We start from the raw sequence: 24151 nt of genomic DNA on the forward strand, positions 1-24151 counted from the left end.
AGAGAGCCCAGCCAATACCTCCAGGGCTCTCTCAGCACAGGACTCAAAGGAGTCAGATCTCTTTCTCTCTCTCTCTCTTTTTTTTCAGGACAAAACAAAAAAACAAAAAAAACCCAACTTATTTTGCAAAAACACCTCCTCAATAAACAACATGTAAACAGAAACAGCTGCTTCAGGCTCCGCAAATGTCTCATTGCGTTTTCAAGGGCTTGTCCCTGGTGGGCAGTGGGGAGGGCTGGCACGGGCCATTTTCCTCTTCCTCAGGGGCTCCCTGGGGGTAGACCACAAAGCACAGCTCCTGGCCCCAGCGTGTCATGGATTCTGAGGACAGAGAGACAAACAAACAGATAGACCTTGGGATCCGAGCCTGTGGGGCAGGGGTCCTCAGGGAGCCGCTCCCTTTGGGTGGATCCTGGACCCTGGGGCCACATCTTGGGGAGATGTCGGGTGGCGATTGGACCCCCTGTTGTCACCGCAACTGCTGGGAGGTCCTGCTCCAGGGCGAGTCCCTAACAGGTCACGTTTCCCGGCCCCGCCACCTTGGGGAGGCTGCCTGGCTCACCTGTGAGTCTGTGCACACACTTTGGTTTGCTTCTCCAGAACACTCCCAGGAAGAAAACAGGCACCCCCGTGAGGATGATGATGACGCCGACTCCACACACCATGGGCTCCGAGATGAAGCTGAAGACCAGCAGGAATGCCCAGAAAACCAAGTATGCGATGGGGACCAGGAGGTTCACCTGGGGGAGAGCGACGGGACTGCCAACGGAGGCGCAGGACCTTCCCTGGGCCCTCCTGCCCCACCACCCCGGTAGGGGTGGGGGGAGGGGGATCCCGAGGTGCCGCCCTTTCCTGGGAGCTGAGGCTTGAGGGTCCCCTGCTCTGGCAGCAGCCAAACATGCTAGAAACAAACTCATGGGATGGCCGTTTTGCCAAATGGTTGAGGGTTTGTCAAAGTTTCGGTGGCTCTGAGTTCCATGCAGTAACTATGTGTTGCTGGTGTTGCTGGCTGCTTGCATTTGGCTGAAGGTCTCTCTCTCTCTCTCTCTCTCTCTCTCTCTCTCTCTCTCTCTCTCAGTGTTTCATGTTTTTTAGGCACTGAGCACTTCTCCAGCTCCAGGATTTATATGCAAACAGAATATTTGCATTTAGCTTGATTAAGGCTCTTCTGTCTTTGTGTGTGCTCATGGAATTCTGTGTCTTAGCCTCATTTTCCTGTCTGTAAACTGGGAATATTCAAAGCACCCACCTTGTGGGGCTGTGATGAAGGCTGAATACATCAGCATACTTAAAGCCTTGAGCAGGGTGCAGCATGTGGCCAAAGCCGGAATACCTAATGCTGTCATCACTCCCACCCTGACCCCCACCCCACACCCCCATGCCCAATGAGTGAAGGGGCAGCTCTGACAGCGCCAGCCAGCCCATCCTCCCCCAGGCCTCACCTTGATGGGCCTGTGGAGCGCTGGCCGCCTCCAGCGCAAAACGAGAAGGCCCAGGATGGTGACACCGTAGCAGAGGTAGTTGATGAAGGACACGTAGTTGATGAGCGTGTACGTGTCTCCCACAAGCATGATGACCGCTGTGGCCCCGCACTGGGAGAGGACCGGGCTGAGGGTGGCCTCCCACCTGCCTCCATCAGCCCTGTGGGCTGTCCTGGGCCTGCCGGCTCAGGCCAGGAGGTTGGTGAGCCCCGGCCCTCCCCACTCCCTCCGTGGGCTGCCCCCCAGGGCCAGTGGGAATCCCTGCCATTACCACACTGCTGGGTGGCCCCGGCTCCCCTCCCCGCCAGCCTTGGTCCCACAACTTACACAGACAAGGAGGGCAGGGATGGGTGTGCAGTGTCTGACATGGATCATGGCCAGCAGGCTGGGCAGGTGCCCCTCTCGGGCCCCAGAGAAGCACAGTCTGGGACAGAGATTGGTGGGGGCCATGAGCCCAGCCTTGGGCCCCCTACCAACCAGATCCTAGACCTCAGCTCCACACCTGAGGTCCCTCTTGAGCTGTCACCTCTGACCCCTGCTCTGGGTCCCAGCAGCCCCACTGGCCAGTTCTTCCCTGTCTAGCCCGCCTCCCTTTTGCTTGCTGTAGCTGAGTTGGGATCACATCTGTTACTGGGGGGTTCACTGTCCCAGCTTCGGGTGGGACCCACCTGGCAGGATTTGACTTCCTCTGGCCCCCAGTACTGATCACACACACCAGGGGAACCTGCCTTGCCTCACCTTGACCCCTCCCCACCCAGTCCAGTCACCTGGAGGAGGTGAACAGGTAGCCATTGATCCCTCCAAAAGTAGAAAGTGCCACGGAGACGGGCATGACCCAAGAAAAGTAGCCCAGCAGCTTCTCCCCGAAGGTCTGAGTGGACACAGAAAAGAGGTGGTGCGTGAGGCATGGCGGGACGGGCAGGAGCCGGGTACCAGTGGGACCCCACTCACCACGGCCACTGCGTTCGAGGCCAGCAGCTCCTGGGGGGACATGGCGGTGAAGTAGGCAACATTGGTGAAGGTGTACACAAAGGTCACCAGCGGGATGGAGATGACAATGGCACGAGGTAGGTTCCTGGGGGCAGTGGAGAAGTGTGTCAGCATCAGCCCTGGGGTGGGGGCTGGAAGATGGGGCCCAGGGACCCCAGCGAGGGAGGAGCTTTGAGTCTCCATCTCCTGGGTCTGCTGGGGGACTTGGGACAGATAAGGGGCAGCACTGCTGTCTCCCTGCCACCCCCCAGCCCCAGCTGGGCCACGGGCTGGTGGGAGGAAGGGCACATGGGGGAGGGGACACATCAAACCTTGAGGGGCAGGTCTAATGTCAGGACATAAAGAGAAAAGTGAATACAGGCAAAATCAGCCTTGAAGATCCCCAAATCCCCCCGGGGCCCAGTCCCTAGACCAGGGGTCTCCTGGGACTCCCTATCAGCCCCAGCCCCCGCCCCAGCGCAAACTCCTCTCTGTTGCAACCCTGGGTGAGTATCGGATGAGCCATGGGCTTTATCAGTAGGGACCGTGTTATGTGCACATGTGTAAGTTTTGGCCAAATGCAAATAGCTGGATCCATTTTCAGTGGGACAGTGATACTCAGTGTTTCTGAGGCCCGGCAAGGGGCCGTGACTCACCCACAGCCATGCAGAGCAGGGCCAGGCTGGAACAGTGTCCCGGCTGTCTTTCCAGAGCCATCCCCGTGGGGCAGCAGCATGGTCAGGCAGGTGACCAGACTGAGCCACAGGTGGCAGCAGGTCCGTGCAGAGAGGCTGCCTCTCCCATCGCCGCACCCCTCCCCTTCCCAGGGCCCGGCTGGGTGTCCTACTCACTTTCGAGGGTCAACCAGCTCCTCAGTGACGTAGTTGAGGAAGTTCCAGCCACTGAAGGCAAAGGAGCCCTGGAGGAAGGCCAGGGCCAGGTGACCCACGGAGGGTGTCATCCAGAAGTCAAAGGCATTGCTGGGTGTCAGCTCCTCAAAGTGTCCTGGGGGGTCCACAGGTCAAGGGTCAGTGTCCTCTCCCCACCCTGGTGCACGGCCCCACCCAGGCCCTACCTTGGAAGATCTGGACGAAGCCCACGCCAATGATGAGGGACAGGGCCAGCAGCTTCCCACCGGTGAAGATGTCCTGGATGCGTGTGGCCCAGCGCACGCTGGAGCTGTTCACCCATGTCAGGAGCACTGAGAGGAAAGGAGAGTGGGTGGGTGGGCCTCAGCCGAGTCCAGCCCAGGCTGTAGGAGGGCGGCATCCCCTGTAGCAGCTGGGGTGCCAGAAGCCCACCCCCTGAGGCTGAGCTCACAGGGGGCTGGAGGCTGGAGGCACACCCCCCCACACGCCCCCGCAGTCCTCCCACACAGGGGCAGGGGGCATAGTGCGGCCCCAAGGTGGGCGCTCACTCAGGCAGGCCATAGAGAGTGCGCGGGAGGCAGCAGCTGGGGGGATGCAGTTGGGGAACACGGGCTGCAGCACGTAGTTAGAGAAGGTCATGGAGATGACAGCCAGGCTGGTTGGGTACATGATGAGGACCGCACTCCAGAGCAGCAGGAAGCTGGAATGAGTGAGGGCCTGCCTGGCACAGGCATCCCGCACCACCCCGCCTCCCCGCCACCTTGGCCGAGCAGGTGCAGGTGTGGGAGCAGGGCTGCACCCTGGGCCGTGGCACCCAAGGCTGGCATGGGCACTCAATGCCGGCTTCGGTCCAGGAAGGCAGGGCTGGCCCCACTGGGGTCTCCACTCTATTAATGGACCGCTTCAACAGAGACAGCATTCAGCACAGTCAAACAGCTATGGGCTGCCCTTGGGCAGGTGTCCAGAAGGACTTGGGAACCAACCACCTTTCTAATGGCCATCTAGCCTCTGGTCACAGGCTGTTTTCCTGAGCCGGAGCTGTTCTGGAACCTTTAGTTACGGCTCCAGCTGGAGCTCTCAGCAGAGCCTATGGCTGCAGGTAGCTGGCTCTGAGCTGTGACCCCTGAGGGACCGGACCTTCTGAGGAGCTGTGGCTGGGGGTTGGGAACGATTTATGTCCCTTCTGCCCGAATCTCAGCACCGCAGGGTGCCCACATGGGAGCAGGGACTCTGCTCAGGCTATGAGGCCCAACCTATTCCGGGGGGGTCCTGCCTGCACTCAGGGGAGGGCCTGTCTCTGGGGATGCTCCTGGACCTTGAGGGTGGGGACTGCCTCATCCAGGGACACCACTGACCTCTGGACCACCATGCTCTGTAGATTCGTCTTGGTCCTCACCTTTACTCTGTGGCGTCTGCAACCCTAGAAGCTAGGTGCCCCTGGGGCAGGGTCTTGGGTCCTCCTCTCCCGCCCACCTTCTTCTTTCTCAGGTCCCAGTTGCCTCCAAGAACCCTCTCCCCAGAGCAGAGAACTCATGGGCACACCCACAGGGGTGTGCACGCCCTGCCAGGGCCCCGTCTGCCACTACCCCATTAAAGGCTCTGGACCACATCCCTCAGGACCAAATTTTGCACACTTTAGCCTAGACTTTTCCTCTGGGATCCGGACAACTGCCCCGCAAGGCCTGACTACATCATCTCCCCGGATATGCCGCAGACCCCACCAGCGTGGCAGCCTACCCCCAACCTCCCCCTCCTGGGAACTGCTGTCAATGGAGCCCACCAGTGGGAAAGCGGGTGTCACCTCTGCTGTACCCACCTCTCCTTCATGCCACACTGGCCACCGCGTCTTCCGCATTTAAGCTCCCACAAGGTTCTGGGATATTCCTATGTCTTTATTCAGGCCCTCGGTATGGTTCAGCTGGACAACTACAATAGCTTTGACCCCCCACCCCGCCCCCAGGCTCCCCCAGCGCCTCCAAGCCCCTACACCTACCATGGATCTGACCTGCCTCCGGCCACACCAGATAGTCAAGCACACCCTCCAAGCCTTGGTGCAAATGTGTTTTCCCTGGAAACCTTCTGAGGTGGTGACACCCATTCCCTTAGCTGCTGGGCCCCCCAAGCACACCCTCAAAGCAAGGATCTAGGTCCTCATCAAGTGTAGAGGGGCTCTTTCCCTTCTGCACTGTGAATAACTTGAGGGCAGGAATGGATCTTTTCTCACATAGTAGGTGCTCAGCTAATGCTTACTGGTGCATAAAGGAATGCTGGGGAGCTCTTCAAAGGAGAGCTCTTGCAGGGCATTGATAGGAGTTATCATGCCCCCTGTCCCCCACCACACACATACGGGTTTACTAAAATCTAGGCTGTCCTTGCCTTATTGCTAGCCTCACCCAGGTGCAGATTAGGCTTAAGGAAATATTTGAAAGGAAGCACAGAGAGGTCAGGGGGCCAGCCGGAGTGTCCTGCCCACCGTGGCCTTGGAAGGCTCCCCAACACCCCCACCTCCTTCCCTCCATCCACCCCATGATCTCCCTGAGATATGAGAAAAAGAGGAAACCAAAGTCCAGGGCCCCACTGGCCATCCATTCCGGATTGTCATGCCCTCCCCCACTGACCCCACGGGTGCCCCAGACTCACCCAGCCAGGCCCCCGAAGATCTCGGTGACATAGGCATAGTCCCCGCCAGACTTGGGGATGGCGACTCCCAGCTCCGCGTAACAGAGGGAACCCAGGGCAGTGACGCCTCCACCCAGGACCCAGACGAAGAGGGCCAGACCCACAGAGCCCGAGTGCTCCAGGACCCCCTTGGGGGAGATGAAAATGCCCGAACCGATGATGTTCCCTGGGGTCGGGAGAGATGGGGAGGCATCAGGTCTGGGGTCCCCTTAGCCCAGCCTTCTCCTCAGGCTTCCAGATGCTACAGTGAGGAAGGGAGCCTGGGCTGCTCCCTGGAGAAGGAGGAGGGGGAAGGTGAGCCTGGAAGCAAATGGATGCCACTGGGCACCTCAGACCTTGCAATCCCCACTCTGGGCTCGTTATCCCCCCTTCTCCAGGCCCTGGCCTTGTCCTTGCAATTCAGGGATGAGTCCTGTTCTGAGTTCTTCTGCACCCCCCACCCCCACCCCATTTACTCCCACCAGGTGGGGAAGCACAGGCAAGGAAGCTCCATCACCCGAGCGGTGGCAGACTGGCAGCCTTCCTGTGCATCCCCACAGGGCCCAGGCTCAGCCCCTTGGCCCTGGCCGAAGCCTCCAGACTTGTCAGCCTCCAACCTGCTGGCTAGAGCTGGCCTCCTAAAGCAAGACCTTGACCATGACACTGTCCTGCTACTTTCCCATTGGCCAAAGTCCAAACTCATGGAGTAGCTCGGGGAGTGGCACCACCTCCACGAAGCCCTCCTTGACCATGCCGGTTTGGGGTCCTCCTCCCATGTCACAGTCCTGTCCTTCCCCAGACCTTGTCCCGTACTTTATCTTCTCTCTCCCCTTTCCTTAAAGGGAAACCTGCTCCCTGGGCTCATCCCTGACCTAAGGCCCAGACTGCGGACAAAGACTCTGAAGAGACCTTGTTTCCCGGCACTGTTAAAATGTGTCAGGTCCTGGGCAAGGGCCGGCGGGGTGAGGGGGAAGAACTGGTGCACTTTCAGGACCGGGGGTTGGTCAGCAGCCATCGCTGAAGGAATCGGGTGGGCAAGGGCAGGCTGGCAGAGACCCGGCCAGCCTGGGGTCTGGACACAGACCGCCTCTCCCTTGAGACAGCCTACTGGTTGCAAAGAGGAGTCGCTGCTCTAATCCCAGGGGAAAGCCCAGCTGGCGCTCAGGTCACCTTTCAAGATCCGTCTATACAAGAGGCTATCGTGAGGATTCGGCAAGGAATCTAGGAAGCCCTCTGCTCACTTACAGCTGTATCCAGATGTACCTAGCATTTTTGGCGTGGTTCTGTGTACTCTCTGCAGCTGTACCTGCTTGGGTTCACCTCCAACTCCCGGTATGTAGTAAGTGCTCAATACACAGCTGTTGAGTAAACTAATGGATGAGTGAAAGGCCTGATGTCCAAAGTGGCACCAATACCTTGGCCTGAAAGACTGATTTTCTCATCTGTGAAGTGGGGCAGCTTTCTCTATTCGACTCTCCTGGAAGAGGAGGGGAGTGGCCAGCCTCTGAGGCTCAGAGGCCAGTGGAATCTGCCTTGGTCACAGAAGCCTGCCCTGTCCTTGGGGATGACTCTGAGTCTTGCGGAGTGTGGTAGGTGTCAGGGGGTGCTCTGTTGATTCATGGTGTCTGGGAACACTCAATCAAAATGCTCAGAGGGCCAAGGTGTGGTCTGCAGAGCAGGTTCTCAGGATGAACAAGGCTCTGAATACCCACTGAGCTGTGAGCTCCCTGGCAGTTAGGGCAAAAAGGGCAACGTTCTGGGTGACCTGGGTCTCACCATCTGTGCAAATAAATTAGGTCACATCACTGGTGATTTGCACAAGGGCCTGCCCAAGAGGAAATAATCCCAGAATGCGCAGGCCACAAGAATAAAAAAGCAACCCTGCTAGGAGCTGGGGCTCAGCCCCTCAACAGGATCACCCCCACCTGCCAGGTCCTGTGGGACAGTGCACACCCATCAGGGCAGAGCCTGCCTGTTCCACCTGCCAGGCCCACAGGCGGGTCTGGCCAAGGACACAGCTGTGGCCACCAATCTGCATGCATTCCTTGTCCACGGTGCTACCCCCCACCCCGCCCCCGGCCGACACAGATTTCCAGTCTGGACGGCCACGGTGCCCCACTTGGTTTTCCAGTCACATCCCAGGAGCCCTAAATACATCCAGATAAGGACGAAAGAATTCCTGTCCCCCAGCCCCCAGAGGTAAGCTGTGCCCTCAGCCAGCTTCCAGGGGGAGAGGAGCCGCCTCCCGTATCTACCCGGGGGGCCTGGGGCCTGGGTCAGCTTTCTAAAGGGTCTTTGAGTTCGCTCTATCCAGCAGCAGGGCCTCTGTTCTCAGGACCTGGTGGAGTGGGATTTGCCAAAAGCCAGTGAGGTTGGAAGCCAGCGGGGGCTGGGTGGCCTTGGAAGTTGCTGGGTGCATTCAGGCTGGGGACATCCAGGGACCCGAGCAACCCAGCCCATGGGGACCCCAGCGCTCTATACAGTTCAGCACAGTAGGGCCTCATGGGCATAGCCCTTGGGAAGCTACACCTGGCATCTTGTCCTCTAAAGCTGGGGTCTGAAAAGGGACACATCACTAGTCTGTGCTCAGTAGCGGGAGACTCCAATGCTGGCCCTGGGGGATGGGCCAGGGGATCATTTTGTTTGGACACATGGCCTCAGCCTACAGTGCAAGACTTCTCCCCACATGGCTCAACGGAACACGTGTGTCAGTTGGTGCCTCTGAGGTCTTTGCGGGCTTCTCCCTGTGGGCCTGGACAACCTCTAGCACCTTCCCCCGGGTTTGTGCTGGAAGGTGGCAGAAAACCCACTGAAGTCCACTGGCTGCTCTGGGCACCACATGGGCTGGGTGGGGCTCTGCAAGGATCCACAGGGGCTGTGGGCTTGGGTGGGCAGTAGAGGGCAAGGAGGAGGACGCTGGGGGCAGGGGTGGGGCCTCCAGCATCTGAATGATTCCACGAGGCATGGCGAAGGGACCACAGAGCTGTGAGGGATATGGCAGGGGTGCCTGCCCAGCGCTCCCAGTGGTGGTGGGTTCAGGCCTCCCTTCTCAGCCCTTGTGTTCAGGCCCAGCAGGATCAGCTTTGCTGGCCTCAGGACACAGTAGTGGACGAGCCCAGACCTTGGGGAAGCCTGCTCTGGAGAAAGAGGCGGAGGGGCAGGAAGTGGGGAGCATGGGCTGGGCAGGGAGAGACTACCATGCGCCTGGTCAGATGTCTGCTGACAGTGGGCTGGGGAAATGCAGGTTCCAGGGTCTCCACATTCCCACCCACCCAGTGGGTCCTCGCAGGGCCACAGCGCCAGCACAGGTGGGTGAGGATGTGAGTCCCCCACCAGGAAGCCCCCCTTCAGTCTCCTCCCGCCCCTCTTCCCTCAGCCCACACCGGGTGGCTTTTATCACATTAAGATGTTTGGCCTGATGGGGCTTACTCAGCTCCGTGGAGGAACGAAGAAAGGGCCATTGTTCTTCTGGCTGTTGCGGTGCGCGCTGACCTATTTTTGGGAGGCAGTGGCCGACCATGGAGGTCGCAAGGGTGGACGGTGGAGGTCATGTTGGTGGAAAGAGCCAACTGCCCTCGGTGCGTGTGGGTGGAAGGTCCAGAGTCTGATTCGGGGAGGGGGACAGGGAGGTCCTGTCAAGCCAGGCTGCTGGCACCACCCCTCATCCCTAGAAACACTTTCAGCAGTCAGCTGTGTGACCTCAGGCTAGTGCTGCCCTTCTGGGCCTCAGTTTCCCCCTTCACCAGGTCAGGCCACTGAGCTAGGGGGCAGCAGAGGGCTGGCTCAACCCAGACTTTGGCAGAGGCGTTGCTGGGCAGGGTGGACACATCCCGCACATTTGCAAAGGCCTAAGGAAACACAGTCTGCTCGGGGGCCCATGTCCCTCACTGTGTCAGGTGTCTCCTCAGCTCACTAGTTTCCCAGAAGCTGCAGGAAGCCCTCCCTGACCTTCCACTTTGGCCCCTATAACCTGGATCCTGCTCTACTCCCATGGTACATGGAGGATGGCCAGGAAGTGATTATTGGCTACCCTGCATGGGTCCTGAGTTCCCAGAGGGTAGGGTCTGTGATGAGAAGCCTCAGCCCCTCAAAAGGACAAAGAACCCACAGGCGCCTAGGTCATCTTACATACGCCTTGCCTATCTGTGCCTCTTTTAGCGAGCAGGCTGACAATGGGGGTTCTTCCTGTCACACTGGCCTGCTGGCCTGACAGAGAACAGCTCTGGGGCTCCTGGGCCTGATCAGGGGCTGGCCATAGGCCAGACCTCCTTCCCTTGCTCTGGGCAACGAGTCTCAGCACCTCCCCGTTAGGATATGACCCATGAGGCCTCTGGGAAAGAGTTCCAAATTCCCTTCAGTAGGTCCCTGAGGCCACAGGCAGAGGCACTAATTGAGAATCCCCAGATCTGGGTTCGAATCCCAGATCCCTCTTGGTGGGAGGCTGTGGACAAGATACATCACCTCTCCAACCCTTCTTGGCTACAAAGTGGGAAGAAAAGGCAGTGATGCAGGCATGCCCCCACGCTGCTTCGCACATCAGAGGCCCCAGGAAGTGCTTATGGATCTCACTACTGTCATCAACCTTGAAGATACCCCAGGCCACCCAATCTGGCTTTTGGAGACCTGATCCCCATGGGACCTCTGTATGCTGGAGTCCGTAGCCAGAGCTCTGCTTTAGGGACCTTGCTGTCCCCCTGGGTGAAGCCCGTGACTCCAAACACATGAATGTCCTTAATGAGCATGTGTCAGGCATCCCTCTGAGGAGACAGAAGTGCCCATTGAGGTTCTTGGCAGAACTCCAGGGAGGTGAGTGGGGATGCCTCCAGGACATGTCTGGAATTGCCAAATGACTGGCGTGTACTTCCGGCCTAACCCACTTTCCTTTTAAGAGAGGGATGAGCAGAAGTGTGGAGCTCTCTCTGCCTGGCTCAGCCCAGCCCAACCCCACCTAAGAAGCCTCGCCTGTGCCCCATCTCCAGGCTGAGTCAAGGTCACCGATGAGCTCCACAACGCTGGATCCAGTCATGCACCCGCAAACTGCATCTTACCTGCCTCATCAGTGGCATCTGGCAAGTTAACCCCTTCCTCCAGCCTCAGCCTCCCGGCCCTCCTCCCACCCTGCTGGCTGCTCCTTCTGGACTCCTCTGCTGGTCCTTCTCTTTCCTGACTTCCAGATTTTGAGTGCCTGTGGCTCAGCCCCGGGGCCTTGGCCCCTTTCCTTCCACACTCCCTCCCTTGGAGACCTCATCCAGTCCCCTAGCTTCTGTTGGCAACTCCCACATTTTATGCCTACCATGGACCTCTTCCCTAAACTAAACCCGCATATCCAACTAATTACAAATAGGCATCTCGAATTTCCCATGGTCAAAATGAGATTCTGGACTTCCAACCCCTTTCCCTCAAGAACCTACTTCCCTCACAGTCTTTCCAGATCAGTACATTGCACACCTGGCTCCCAAAGGCTCAGGCCCGAACCTGATGCCACCCTTGACTCTTCTCCTTCTCCCACACCTCATATCTAGTTCATCCCAAATCCTTTGGTTCCACCTTCCAAACACATCCAGAACTGAACCTCCACTCAGCACCTCATTGCCACCACCCTGCTCTGAGCCACCACTATCTCTTACCCAAGTGACTCAGTACCCTCCTGACCAGGTTTCCTGCTTCTACCCCTGCTGCCCACAGCTTCTCCATAGTGAGCCCCATCTCATCCCATCCCATTCCATCCCATCCCACCCATCCTATCCCACCCCATATCCTATCCCATCCATCCCATCTCTTCCCATCCTCTCCCATATCCTACCCCATACATCCCATCCCATCCCATCCATCCCACCCCATTCCATCCACCCCATCCCCTCCCATCCATCCAATCCCATCCCATATCCTATCACATCTCATCCCATATCTTACCCCATCCATCCCATCCCATCCTTCTCATCCCATTCCATCCTTTCCCATCCCATATCCTACTCCATCCATCCTATCCCATCCCACCCCATGTCATCTCATCCCATCCTGTCTTATCCCATCCCTCATCTGCTCAAAGCCCTCTCCTGTCTCACAAAGAGAAAAAGGCAAAGTTCTCACTGCAGCCAGGAAGGCCCACACAAATTGGGCCCCTCCCACTCCTGACTCATCTCCTACCTACAATCTTCCCCACCCCCTATCTTAATTTTGTCACCTTAGCACTTATCATTATCCCATTGGCCAAACATTCAGCTTGTTTATCATTTGCTCTTTCACTCCCATGCTGGAATGTCAGCTCCAAGAGGACAGGGCTTTTGTCTGTCCTATTCCCTGTTGTATCTCCAGCACCCAGAACAGTGTCTGGCATTGTTCTGTACCTAGATGAATGAGTGTGATGACTAGATGAATGAGTGTGTCCAGTGCTGGCAGCCCCCCACCCCCCTTGTAGCTTGAGCTGCCTTGGCCCCCAGTGGTGTCCTGAGCATCAAGGGCATCTGATCTGGGCTGGTTGCAGCCTCAGTCTGTTTCCTCATCTGTAAATCAGGGGTGTGAGACACAGACAAGCTCTTGTGTGGCTTTATGTCTCTTCAGGGTCCCTATGAGGAGGTGCTGGGCCTTTGCAGAGGGCCATCCTCTGAGCATACCAGCCACCACCAGCCCTGGGGCAACAGAAAGGGGCCTGGTCATGGTTGGATGAGCAGGAGATGGGGTTCATGAAGCAGGCCTCTGAGTCCCTGAACACTCCTGAGCCTGACACATAAACATGAGCATGGGCTGGATACCCGAGTCCAAGGGAGAGAGTGGAGGACAAAAAAGCCTGGTGAGCACACCCAAAGTGATTCCCACTCTGCTGGACCTGGGAATGCCCATTCCTTGGGTGTGGATCAGGAGAGGCAGCTGGCCAAGGTTCTTGAGTCAGGACAAGAGATTTTGTACATGCAGTCCTGGGTGGGAGCGGGGAGTCCCGGGAGATTCCTTTGTCCATTTGTTCATCCATCCACCCACCCATCCATCCATCCATCCATCACAAAGTGGGGGACTCGGGTAAATCCTCGGTAAATCCCGACCTTCTTCCATCAAGGGCTCTGAATCTGGCTCCAGTTTTGCCCAGCACCAGAACAGTATGAAGAAGGGCACTGGATTAGAAGATTGGGTCCAAATCTGGTTCCAAGTCCCAAGTCTCCTGCCTGCAGAAGTGTCATTTAACTTCCAACCCCAGTTCCTACATCTGTAGAATGGGTATAAACACTTTCATCTTGCAAGGTGGGCATGAGAATCAAGTGAGATAAAGGGGGAACACGATTTCATGATGTAGTAAGGGGTGTTTTTCAGGATAGGTATTAGACATGGTGGTGTCTTACAGAGCCCCTGCCCCACTGGCTCACTTTCCCCCAGGCTGGCCTGTTCCCCTCCAGGTGTGCTTGCTGGGGCCAGGAGGTGCTGTCCTAAACACACTTCGGGCAGAGTCTGACTCCAGCCCAGAGCCCTTCCATATCATTCCATTCCCGAAAGCTCCCACTCCTCAGCCTAGGACAGGGCAGAGGGTACAAGGAACGAGAATTAGAGGATCTTCTGGAAGGGGCTATTTGAAGTTTTCGAGATAACAAGTGCAGGATCTGGTAACAAGAAAGACTGTGGAGTAGAATATAAAGGCCTCAAGACTTTTAAAGCTAAAATATGACACTCTGGAGACATTTTTCACTTTGACCAGGTGGCCCAGGGCAGGAAGGTGGGATCAGATGTGTGAGATAGACTCCACAGAACAGCATGGGGAGGGGGAGAGGCTGGGGTCTCCAGGGCATCAAGTGGGAAGAGCAGTGCAGACCCTGACTCAGCCACAGAGGCCTCCTCCCTCATGTCCCGTCCCCTTCTGGTTCACATCCATTCTCTCCTCGTCCGTCTCCTGCCTTCTGGGACCCTTCACAGCTCCCCAAGCAGGGTTGTTGGACCACCAATGAGTGTCGCAGGTGGGGGTCAGGTCTTCTGGGTTCTCCTCCCGAGTCGGCCACCCTTGGCCAAGTCACCTCTTACCCCAGCTCAGTCTTCAAGGTCTGGAGACCAAGGGGGCAGTGGACCTGGAACAGCAGGAATGGACTGAAACGGGGTGGGGGGGGGTGGACACCACAAAGGCAGAGCTGGGGTGCACAGGGCTATTCTTATGGGGTCCGTCCTGCAGAAGACATGTGACAGTGGAGGAGGCCTCCTCTGGTCCCACTGCCACCACCAGGGTCCTCTTTCGAGGAGAGAGGAGCCAGCGGCCTCCACCTGCCCTGAAGCAGATAGGGTGCGGGAGGAGGCACAGTAGGAATACAGCTCAAGGATGCCTGCTTAGCTGAGGTAGCCCAGGAAGAGCCGTGTCGCGCCCTGCACCTTCCTGGCACTGTAGCTGGCTCCAGACACAGCCAGCCTCTTGACTCCATCATGTGTGGGCCAGGCAAGACTCTACCCAGTATCCCGGCCAAATCCTTGGGACCAACACTTCCTCCCAGCAGCAGACAGTCAGGCAGGGACGTCCTAGGGCAACGAGGTCACAGGAGCGGCTCCTGGAAGATTCCATTCCAGGGGAAAGGGAGTGAGATGGGGGAACTACCTCGACAGGGGTTACGTTCTGGGGCAACCTTCTGCGTGAGCGTGGGGATGGCCACGAACCAGATCCCAGCCCCAGTTCAGGAGCTCCCAGTGTGGGGGCAGCAGAGGAGGAGGTGAAGACTCCAATCTGCCCTTCTGAGCCTCCAACTTTCTTCATCTTCAGGGGTCTGAGGATGGGTGGTGGGCAGGGGGGTACACAAGGCCTCCCTGGCTGGCGAGGGGGAGATCTGGCAGGCAGGATGAGGGCAGTCAAGACCCCCGTCATTCATCCCCCCACTCTGTCTCCTGGAACACAGGAGATGGAACAGACTACTCCCAGGAGGGTCTCTGAGGCACTTGGTGTGGACACGGGCACAGGTCTAGTTTACCTAGTTCCTGAGCAGTCAGTGTTCATGACTTGGGCCTTGTCCCCTGAGCCCTCTGCTGATCCAGAAGTCCCCATATGGGGGCAAGACACAGGGACACATTCTCAGGTGGGAAAGATGAGCCCAGAGGATGTGAGTGCCTGTTGGGATCCCTGCCCAGGAAGGGGGTGGCTTTTCTGCAGGCTTGGTATGCCCACCCCATCACTGGCCTTCCCAGTCACCGACTCTCCCCAGGGTCCTGCCACCAAACTCTGCAATAATTACATACTCTGAACCTATTTCCCCACTGGGCTGGCTCTACCTGTCCAGTCTACGCACAGGGCATCCTGCTTTTGAATAAATCACCCACACTGTATGGCACCTGGGTCCCCCACACAGTAGGGGCTCAGCTTGAGCCACAGCCCAGAACTTGGGGCCTTAACCCGGGTCAACCTATCCAGTCCCCGTACTTACAAGGCTCCTGCACCCAAGGCAGGATTACAGTCACCTCCATTTCATAGATGAGAAAACTGAGGGCAATTGCCCTTGCTGAAACCACAGCAAATTAAAGGCAGGAGGGGGATTCCCAGGGGTGGATGGGACCTGTACCTCCCTCAGGTGCAAACATCTGGGGCTCCAGGAGAGGTGAGAACAAGAAGTCTTACTGCCACCGTGTGAGGGGTGACACCACAGGTGCTCTGGGCATCTCCTCACGCGTCCCACGGTCGCAGATCATAGGGGCGCCGGGAGCGGGGTGCTCCTTGTTTCGGGCGGGCGGCAATGCGCCCCAAGCCTTTGGCCCTGCCACTCCAGGCACCCGCCCGCCCGGGCCCCGCTCACCGATGATGATGGTGCAGGCGCTCACGAGCCCGATCTCCTTCTTGAGCGCCACCCGCTCCGAGGCGCCAGGGCCCGGGCCCGGGCCGGGGGAGGGCGAGGGTGCAGGGCCGGGGTTCCCGCGCCCGCTCGGCTGCTGCGTGTGGCCGACCATGTCGCTGTCCCGCCGCGTCCCCGCTCCCCGCGCTGCCCAGTGTGTCCGACCGGCCGCCAGTCCGTCGGTCCGTCCGTCTGTCCGTGCGCTCGCGGCCTTCGCAGCCCGGACAGCGCCCACAGGCGGGCGCATGCGCTGGCGCGGGGCCCGGGCCCTGGGCGCCCGGCTGCGGGGGCCAGGGAGGGGCGGAAGGAGGACCGGTCGGCAGCCCCCTCCCCCACCTTCCTTAAAGGGAACTGCCCCCACCCCCCTGCCTGGGAAGGAAGGAGAGGACTTGGAGCAGACCTGGGAAGAACTTTCCAGTTGAACGAAGGAAGAGGCCCTCCCACTGCCGGAGTTACATCCAGTCGTGGGGTGAGAGTGGGGGAGCAGAGCTCAAAGGCAAGACTGTCCCTGCCCTCAACGAGACTGAGGAAGTTGGCAAAAATAATAGCTGTGTGTTTACTGGGACCCTCTGTGTGCCAGCGCTTCCATACTCCTTGAATCCTGGCACAGACCCCGAGTGCCCGCCTCCAGGGAGAAGGGTGGAGGTTGGGTCCATTCTACAGGTGGAAGTTGAGGCCCAGAGATGCGTGAGAAGCATCACAGAGCAAGTGGCAGGGCCCAGACGCAAAGCCTTTCTGATGCTTCCTTGGCCTCCGGGTGGTGATGGCGGGGTATGAGATACAGCTCTAGGGGGGATGGGGCTGCGTCCAGGAAGCCCTCGGAGGGTCAGGAGACCCTAGGCACCCACCATCAAAAGTCTGGCCTCCAACCCTCATCCAGAGCCTTGAGAGAATCCCGGAAGAGGTTCTGCCCTAACCTCCCCACCTCCCCGCCCCCGCCCCGCCCGGCTGGGCTCTGGGCTGTGTCTGGCAAGTTCCATCTGCAGACTGCTGGTCACAGGTGAGAGTGGAGGCTAGGGGGACTAGAACTCAGGGCTTTGGCGAAGGAAGGGCCCCCGCAGTCCAGGCCCGCTCAAGGAGATGGGGCCACCTCAACTGGCCAGGAGACACGGAGAGGGGGGCTGTGGCTCCTGAGGACGTGGAGGAGGTCGGGCGTGCAGGGTCCCAAAGAGGCTGCCTCCTCCCGGAAGCCGTCAGGGCTGTGCAGCCCCGGACCGCGGGGCAGACGGAAGGGGGGCCGCGTCGGGGGCCACCGGGGCGGCGGGCGGGGCGAGCCTGGCACTGCGCGGCCGGCGGCGGAACAGCTTTTGTCCTTTCCTGGCGGCCGCCGCGCCGCGCCGTCCCCTGCATGTGGATGAGGTCGCGCCGGGCGCCCCGTCCTTCCCCCCGCCCGCGGCTTGCCGGGGCCCCGCCCGAGTCCGACGGCCGCCCGGCGGTCCGGCGGTGGGGCGGGGGCTGGGGCCGGGGTCTGGGCTGCGGGCGGAGCAACGAGGTGCGAGCGTGGCGGTGCAGGGAGTTTGGCCGCCGAGGAGGGACCTTCGAAGTGGGGGGGAGGGGGGCGGGGATCTGGGAGTAGGGAGCGGGAGGACCCTGGGTGGAGTGCTGGGGGGACGCGGAGGGGGAGGCCACCGGCGAAGCTTCAGCCTTCGCGCTCCCGTCGTCGGAGTCCCGCATTCTTGGCGCCCTCTGCCTCCCGCCCCAGAGACGCGTTCAGCAGCCGGCTTTCTTAAAGGAGCCTCGCGCAGGGGGCGGGACAGGGGTTCAGAGGACTCCTGGATGTAGTGGAGTAGGATGGGAAACCCGGAGTGTCGACCTGCTGGTCTGACCCTCCCCACCCAGTTGACTTTGCAACACTAGGGTCTGCTGAGAGAGGGTCCAGCCAGGGCTAGTGCACTTAGGGATTGGCCTGAGCCTCACCCGGGAGCCTGGAGCGGGCTCCTGAAACGTGGAATGCATGTGTTTGAAGAGAAGGGGTGACTTTAGGGTACTGGTAGGATGGAATTTGCATGTTACTGTCCAGACCCACAGTTCAAGAGGACATTTTAGTGGAATCGAACTAGAATCGCAAGCCCCAGCGCAAATAAAAAGTTGGCAAGATTGGTCAGTGAGTACTTTCCCACATTAACAGAGAAAAAGAAAGAAAACCATGAGATCCTCTCAATAGATTCGGAAAACAATCATCCATGATTTAAACAAACAAAAAACTCTTAGCAGATTATAAAGAGAAGAGAAGAGAATGTACTTCATCTGATAAATGTTTCTACCCCAAACCCAAAGCCCTCAAAGGAACAAACAAACAAACAAAACCCCCAACCTGACAGCTAACATCACATTAAATGGTTAAATGTTGGATGCTTTTCCACTGAGACTGGAAATGTGGAAGAATGTTAGCACTCATCAGTTCTGTAGAACACTGCACTAGAGGTCCTAGCCAGTGCAATAAGGCAAGAAAAAGAAGTAAAAAGGCTCACCTTTTAGTTAACCACAATTTAGAACAATGATAACGCCAAATGCTTGTGAGGATGTGGAACAACAGGAACACTTACTTATTCACTGCTTGTGAGGATGGAAAATGATATAGCCACTTTGGAAGACAGTCTGGCAGTTTTTCAAAAAAAAAAAGATTTTTTAAATTAACATTTATTCATTTTTGAGTGTGAGAGAGACAGAGTGTGAGCAGGGGAGGGGCAGAGAGAGGGGGAGACACAGAATCTGAAGCAGCCTCCAGGCTCTGAGCTGTCAGCACAGAGCCCGACGTGGGGATTGAACTCACAGACCGAAGATCATGACCTGAGCCGAAGTTGGACTCTCAACTGACCGAAACACCCAGGTGCCTTGGCAGTTTCTTACAAAACATATTCTTAGCATAGAATCCAGCAATCATACGCCTTGGTATTTACCCAAAGGAATTACAAACTTATATCCCCACAAAAACCTGTGCATAGATGTTTATAACAGCTTTTTTCCTAAGTGGCAAAACTTGGAAGTAACCAGGATGTCCTTCAGTAGGTGATTGGATCATTAAATTGTGGTACATCCACCCAGTAAAATAATACTCAGAGCTAAAAAGAAATGAGCTATGAAACTATGAAAAAACAGAAAAAAAAACATAAATGCATGTTACTAAGTGAAAGAAGCTAATCCAGAAAGAAATAAAAAGGTATGAAGATAGGAAAGGAATACATAAAATATATGATACATTGGGTAATATATATGTGTGTGTGTGTGTGTGTGTGTGTGTGTGTGTGTGTATAAATGTAAAGTTAGTTAATTTAGTAAAGTTGCTGGATACTAGTCCAATATATAAAAACGAATTGTATTTCTGTGTACCAGCAACAATTAGAAAATAAACCCATAATAGCGTAAAGACTAAATACCTAAATCTAGTGCGTTATGTGTACAATTTCTATACAGAAAACTATAAAACATTACTGAGAGAAATTGTAAAAGAGATAAATTAATTGAGGAGTATACTCTGTTCATGGATTAGAATTTAAGATGTTGGTTTTCTTCATGTTGATCTGTAGAGTTGATATATAGATCCAAAACACATTAACCCCAATGGTTTGTTTTTTTGTTTTGTTTTTGTTTGCTTGGATTTTTTGAGGGGGTGGGTGGAGGTGAAATTTGACAGGCTGATTCTAAAATATATACTAAGGAGGGGCACCTGGGTGGCTCAGTCAATTGAGTGTCCGACTTCAGTTCGGGTCATGATCTCACAGTTTATGAGTTCGAGCCCTGCATCAGGCTCGTTGCTGTCAGCTCAGAGCCTGCTTAGGATCCTCTGTTCCCCTCTTTCTGCCTCTCCCCCATTCATTCTCTCTCTCTCAAAACTGAATAAACATTTATAATAAGATAAACTAAAATATAAGATAAAATAAAATATATATGAAGAAGAACAATGTGGAAGGATTTGCTACAGTTGAAAACAAGGATAAACAAATCAACCAGTGGAACAAAACAGGAACTGCTGAGATAAAGCCATCCATCTATGGGCCCCTGGTGTATCACCACGAAGTTGACATCACAGAGAAAGCACAGACTTTTCAATAAATGGTGCTGGGTCAATTGAGTATCCATAGTGAAAAAAATACTCTTCATCGCTACGTTATACCATATCCTAAAACCAAGTCCATGGATGTGCATGTGAAATGTATGTGTGAGAGATAAAACAACAAAGCACCTAGAAGAAGACTTGGGAGAGAATAGATTCACTTTCCTAAACAGGACACAGAAAGCACTATTGGTAAAAAAAAAAAAAAAAAAAAAAAAAAAAATGACAAATTGGACTCCATTAGAATTAGAAACTTCTGTTAATCAAAAGGCATGATTAAGGGGGGGGGCCTAGGTCAGTTAAGCTCCTGACTCTCGATTTCGGCTCAGGTCATGATCTCAGGGTTGTGAGATCCAGCGGGCTCTGTGCTGGGCACAGAGCCTGCTTAAGATTCTGTCTCTCTCGGGGCTCCTGGGTGGCTCTGTGGGTTGAGCATTCGACTTCAGCTCAGGTCATGATCTCGTGGCCATGAGTTCGAGCCCCATGTCAGGCTCTGGGCTGACAGCTCGGAGCCTGGAGCCTGCTTCGGATTCTGTGTCTCCCTCTCTCTCTGCCCCTCCCCTGCTCACGCTCTGTCTCTCTCTCTTTCTCTCTCTTTCAAAAATAAACATTAAAAAAAAAAAAAGATTCTGTCTCTCTCTATCTGCCCCTCCCCCTGCCCCCTACTATCCCCACTTACACAAGTGCAAATGCACTCTCTCTCTCAAAAAGGCATGATTAAGAGAAGGGATAAGTAAGCCACATGTGAGAGGAGTCATTTCAATACACACATCTGATAAAGAGGTTTTATCTAAAAGAAATATGAAAGCTACTACAAATCAGTAGGAAGACTTTGAATAGGAGCTTCACAAGAGGATATCCGATTGGTTGGTAAACTCCTGAACAGGTGTGCAACCTTATTAGTCATCAGGGAAATGCCACCTAAAACCGGAACGAGGTACCACGGCACATTCACCGGAGCGTTTAAAATTGAACACCAGTGTTGGTGAGGGTGGGAGCAATGTCGGGGAGCTCCTGTGCAGGGCTGGAGGGAATGTGCACTGGTAACTTCCATCTGACACCCCCCCCCCCCACTGTATCTCCAAGTGTCCATGGCCCAGCATCTTCATTTTGTATCAGATGCCTGTTGGGAACCACCTCAGATCCTCTAGCCTCACCTTGCTTACTTTTTTTTCCCACTTCAAGTGCAGCCTTCTGGCTCTTCCTATTACCCCCCCGGGGCTTCTCTGCTACCCCTGAAGTGTGAGGTAATGAAGGACCAACCTGGAACCCACAGACTTGTAACCAAAGTGTTGGGCTTCCTTTTTGATGATGACAGATGGGAGCCAGTGGACAAATTCTTCCCATCCCTCATCCCAGATGGACAAATCATATCCTAAAGCCTCTTGTGAGAGGGTCCCATGGGCCCAGCAATCAGATGCTTCTGGTGCCGAGTGGTGGCCAACCCGGAAACTCATCCTCATGTTGGCCCTCTTGCCTTCCTCTCTCCTTTCCCCCCCTCTCCCTTGACTCGCTACGACTGCACCCCCTAATTAAGAAGTACCACCTGGGGCGCCTAGGTGGCTCGGTCGGTTGAATGTCCAACTTCAGCTCAGGTCATGATCTCACAGTTCGTGAGTTCGAGCCCCGCGTCGGGCTCGGTGCTGACAGCTCAGAGCCTGGAGCCTGCTTCGGATTCTGTGTCTCCCCCCTCTCTGTGCCCTCCCCACCCCCCCCCCACCCCCTCTCATGCTCTGTCTCTCTCTCTCAAAAATAAATAAACATTAAAAAATTAAAAAAAAAAGATGTTTAAAAAAAAGAAGTACCACCTAAGCTTTGGCCTCAGACTCTGTTTCTGGAGGGCCTGGGCTGAGATGCACTCCCGGGTATATACCCAACAGAAATGATGTATAAATGCACTAAAAGACATCTATAATATTGTGGTCTCCATGGTAGCCCCAAACTGGAAACCCGTATAACCATTGTCTGTAGAATGAATACATCAGAGTATATTCAGATCCTGGAGGCAATGAACAAAGGAAGCGGGCACTGAACAAATGAACAAATAAACGAATTGCTACCATGCCACAACGTACAGAAATCTCATCAACATAACACTGAGCAAAAGAAGCTGAATGTGGTATTATGTTCTGGGGTGATTCCATTTACCTGAAGCTCTAAAACAGGAAAAATTAATGTATGCTGCTAAAAGTTAAGATAGAGGTTACCCTTGGAGGTAAGGACTGGAGGGGGGTAGGAGGGGGACCCTGGGGTGCTGGTCATGTTCTCCCGGTTTTGGATGCTGATCATAGAAGTATGTTCAGTTAGTGAAAACTTGTCAAGCGGAATACTTACGATTTCTGTGATTTTTTTTACTGTATGTAGGTTCCATTCATTTTAACAAGAGTAGGACATTAACATGTGCTGGGCAGGTCCCCGGGTGGGACAGGATTTGCTTGGTGGGGCGTGTGTTGCCTTATTGGGTCCTTACCCACTCCCTCCTGTCTCCACTCCCAGAGCTCAGACTGTCCCCACAAGGGGGGGGGGGGGAGATGTCTTCACCACCCCAGGCACCTGATGCTTTCCACCACCCACCCTTTCCTTAGGGCTGACGACAGCTTCTTTGCTACCCCAGGATTGCTCTAGAGTGCAAACCTAATCCTCAACTGTCCCGGCTCAGTGCAGCCACGGTGGGGGTGGGAGGGTGGGGGTGGGGTGGGTGAGGGCCAACCCTTCCCAGTGATATCTCGGCAGGGAGACCATTTAACTAATGAGTCATGAGTCATTTAACATCTGTGAGGTTGAGGGAGGGGAGTGGCTCATGAGCCCTCAGTGCCCACAGCTGTCTTGGGGGGCAGCTTGTCCAGACCCTGGGGTTCCTGGGCACACTGGTCAGAAGAGAGAAATGGAGGTGAGGGGTGACTTTTGGGGGAGTCTTGGACTTTTGTGCCTTCCTGAGTCACCCTGTGTCCTTCCCTGGCCCCTTTACAAGCATGGCCTTGTGTACCTCCTGTTGGTGGTGGTGGGGGCGCTGTGGGAACCAGGAACGTTTGGAAACATGAAAAGTTGGGGTTTGGGCCTCTGCTCTGGAACTGGGCTCTCCTCTCCCTCCTGACGGTCCCAGACCTATCTTGCTGGCCAGCCAGGAGGCTGGGCACCCCTCTGGCCCTGGCCTTCACTCAAGGACACCTGCTATTCCAAAAGATGCCACCAGAGGGCAGCTTCCCTATCCCTGGTTTGAACCCCGGTGGCCTGCCTCTTTCTGATGTCAAGTGATCTACGCCTCTGCTGGACCGCGTCCTACGGGGTTGGAGAGGGCAGAACAGGCTTCCTCAGACCAGGACCAACCTCCTGGGACCACTGGAGTCATCTGGGAGGTAGAGAGTGCTTCCCAAGGGCTGCCCAGGCTCCCTCCTGCTGCTGCCTGAGTGGAGAAGCTTGCCTCCTGGCCTGAGAGACACAGGGGAGGCCCCCGGGCCTGTGGGTGCTGGCCTGGGTCAGGAAACTCATAGTGAAACCAGAGAGATCTTGTAGTGAAATTCATTCCGCGCAGCACACCTGCCTGGGGCGGGCCTGGGGAGGGACTGGAAGGCAGGAGAGCCGCCTGTGGTGGCGGTGTCGTGGGGAGGGCCCAGAGCCTTATCTGATGGGCCCCAGCCTTTCTCACAGCTCAGTGGAGCCGCCCTGACAGGCCGACCATGGCCCGGTGGGCAGGGGCTCTGCAGGCCCCGCGGGCCCAGGCGCCCCACCTGCCCAGTAGGCAGGGAGGCAGTGAGCCTGGGAAAGGCGCGGGCGGTGGAGTGGGTGCCACTGGAGTGGAGCGGGTGCCCAGGAAGGCCCCTCGAGGCCCCGGTGTCTCAAAACACCAAGAAATGTCAATACCAGTTGCAAAAAATTGGGGCAATCTAGGCGTGCCCTTCGAACAAACTCACACTTTTGATGTAAAAGTGTGACTGCACATCGCCTGGTACTGCTTGCATTTGAGAATGCATCAGCTCCTGGGACACGGCAGGAGGTCATTCCATGGGTGTGGACTGTCTTTAGTCCTGTGGGTGGCTTGGGGGCCATGTGTGGAACATCACTGGGGGACCACACAGATCTGAACGTGACGCCCTGGACAGGATGGCTCTTTGGCTGCCCCACCGCCCCGGACACACACACCTAGATCCCCCTCCTGTGGGGGTGCCCCCTGCGCTGACTGATGCCAGGGCCGGTGGGGAGAACAGGGGGATCTGACTGCCTGGGGTTGTGGATGTGAGCTGCTCTGGAGAAATGGGGTCCCACTTCTCCAGGGATCCTGTCTGATAGGGCCTTCAGGGTCCCGGGTGCCCCCCAAAGGGTCTGAAGAGAAGCAATCTCAAT

The 24151-nt window shown here is 56.2% G+C and overlaps 1 protein-coding gene across 2 annotated transcripts; it reads right to left on the minus strand.

Moving 5' to 3' along the window:
• Positions 1–105: 105 nt before the first annotated feature.
• SLC7A10 (solute carrier family 7 member 10) lies at positions 106–16018 on the minus strand. 2 transcript variants are annotated; one of them, XM_086689594.1, is made up of 11 exons: positions 15721–16018; positions 5960–6164; positions 3868–4019; positions 3526–3651; positions 3302–3455; positions 2433–2556; positions 2249–2352; positions 1809–1905; positions 1443–1592; positions 563–740; positions 106–321 (listed from the first exon to the last, which is right to left on the minus strand). In XM_086689594.1, exons 1-11 carry the CDS (start codon positions 16001–16003, stop codon positions 191–193), a joined length of 1704 nt encoding a protein of 567 aa, XP_086545720.1. In that variant the 5' UTR covers positions 16004–16018; the 3' UTR covers positions 106–190. The 2 variants fall into 2 exon arrangements, with proteins under 2 accessions (XP_086545720.1, XP_086545721.1); XM_086689595.1 differs by lacking the exon at positions 1443–1592 and having other exon boundaries at positions 563–681.
• Positions 16019–24151: the final 8133 nt, after the last annotated feature.

This window comes from Puma concolor, chromosome E2 (assembly GCF_028749965.1).
Source record: "Puma concolor isolate L17-30 chromosome E2, mPumCon1.1.hap2, whole genome shotgun sequence".
Classification (NCBI taxonomy): domain Eukaryota; kingdom Metazoa; phylum Chordata; class Mammalia; order Carnivora; family Felidae; genus Puma; species Puma concolor.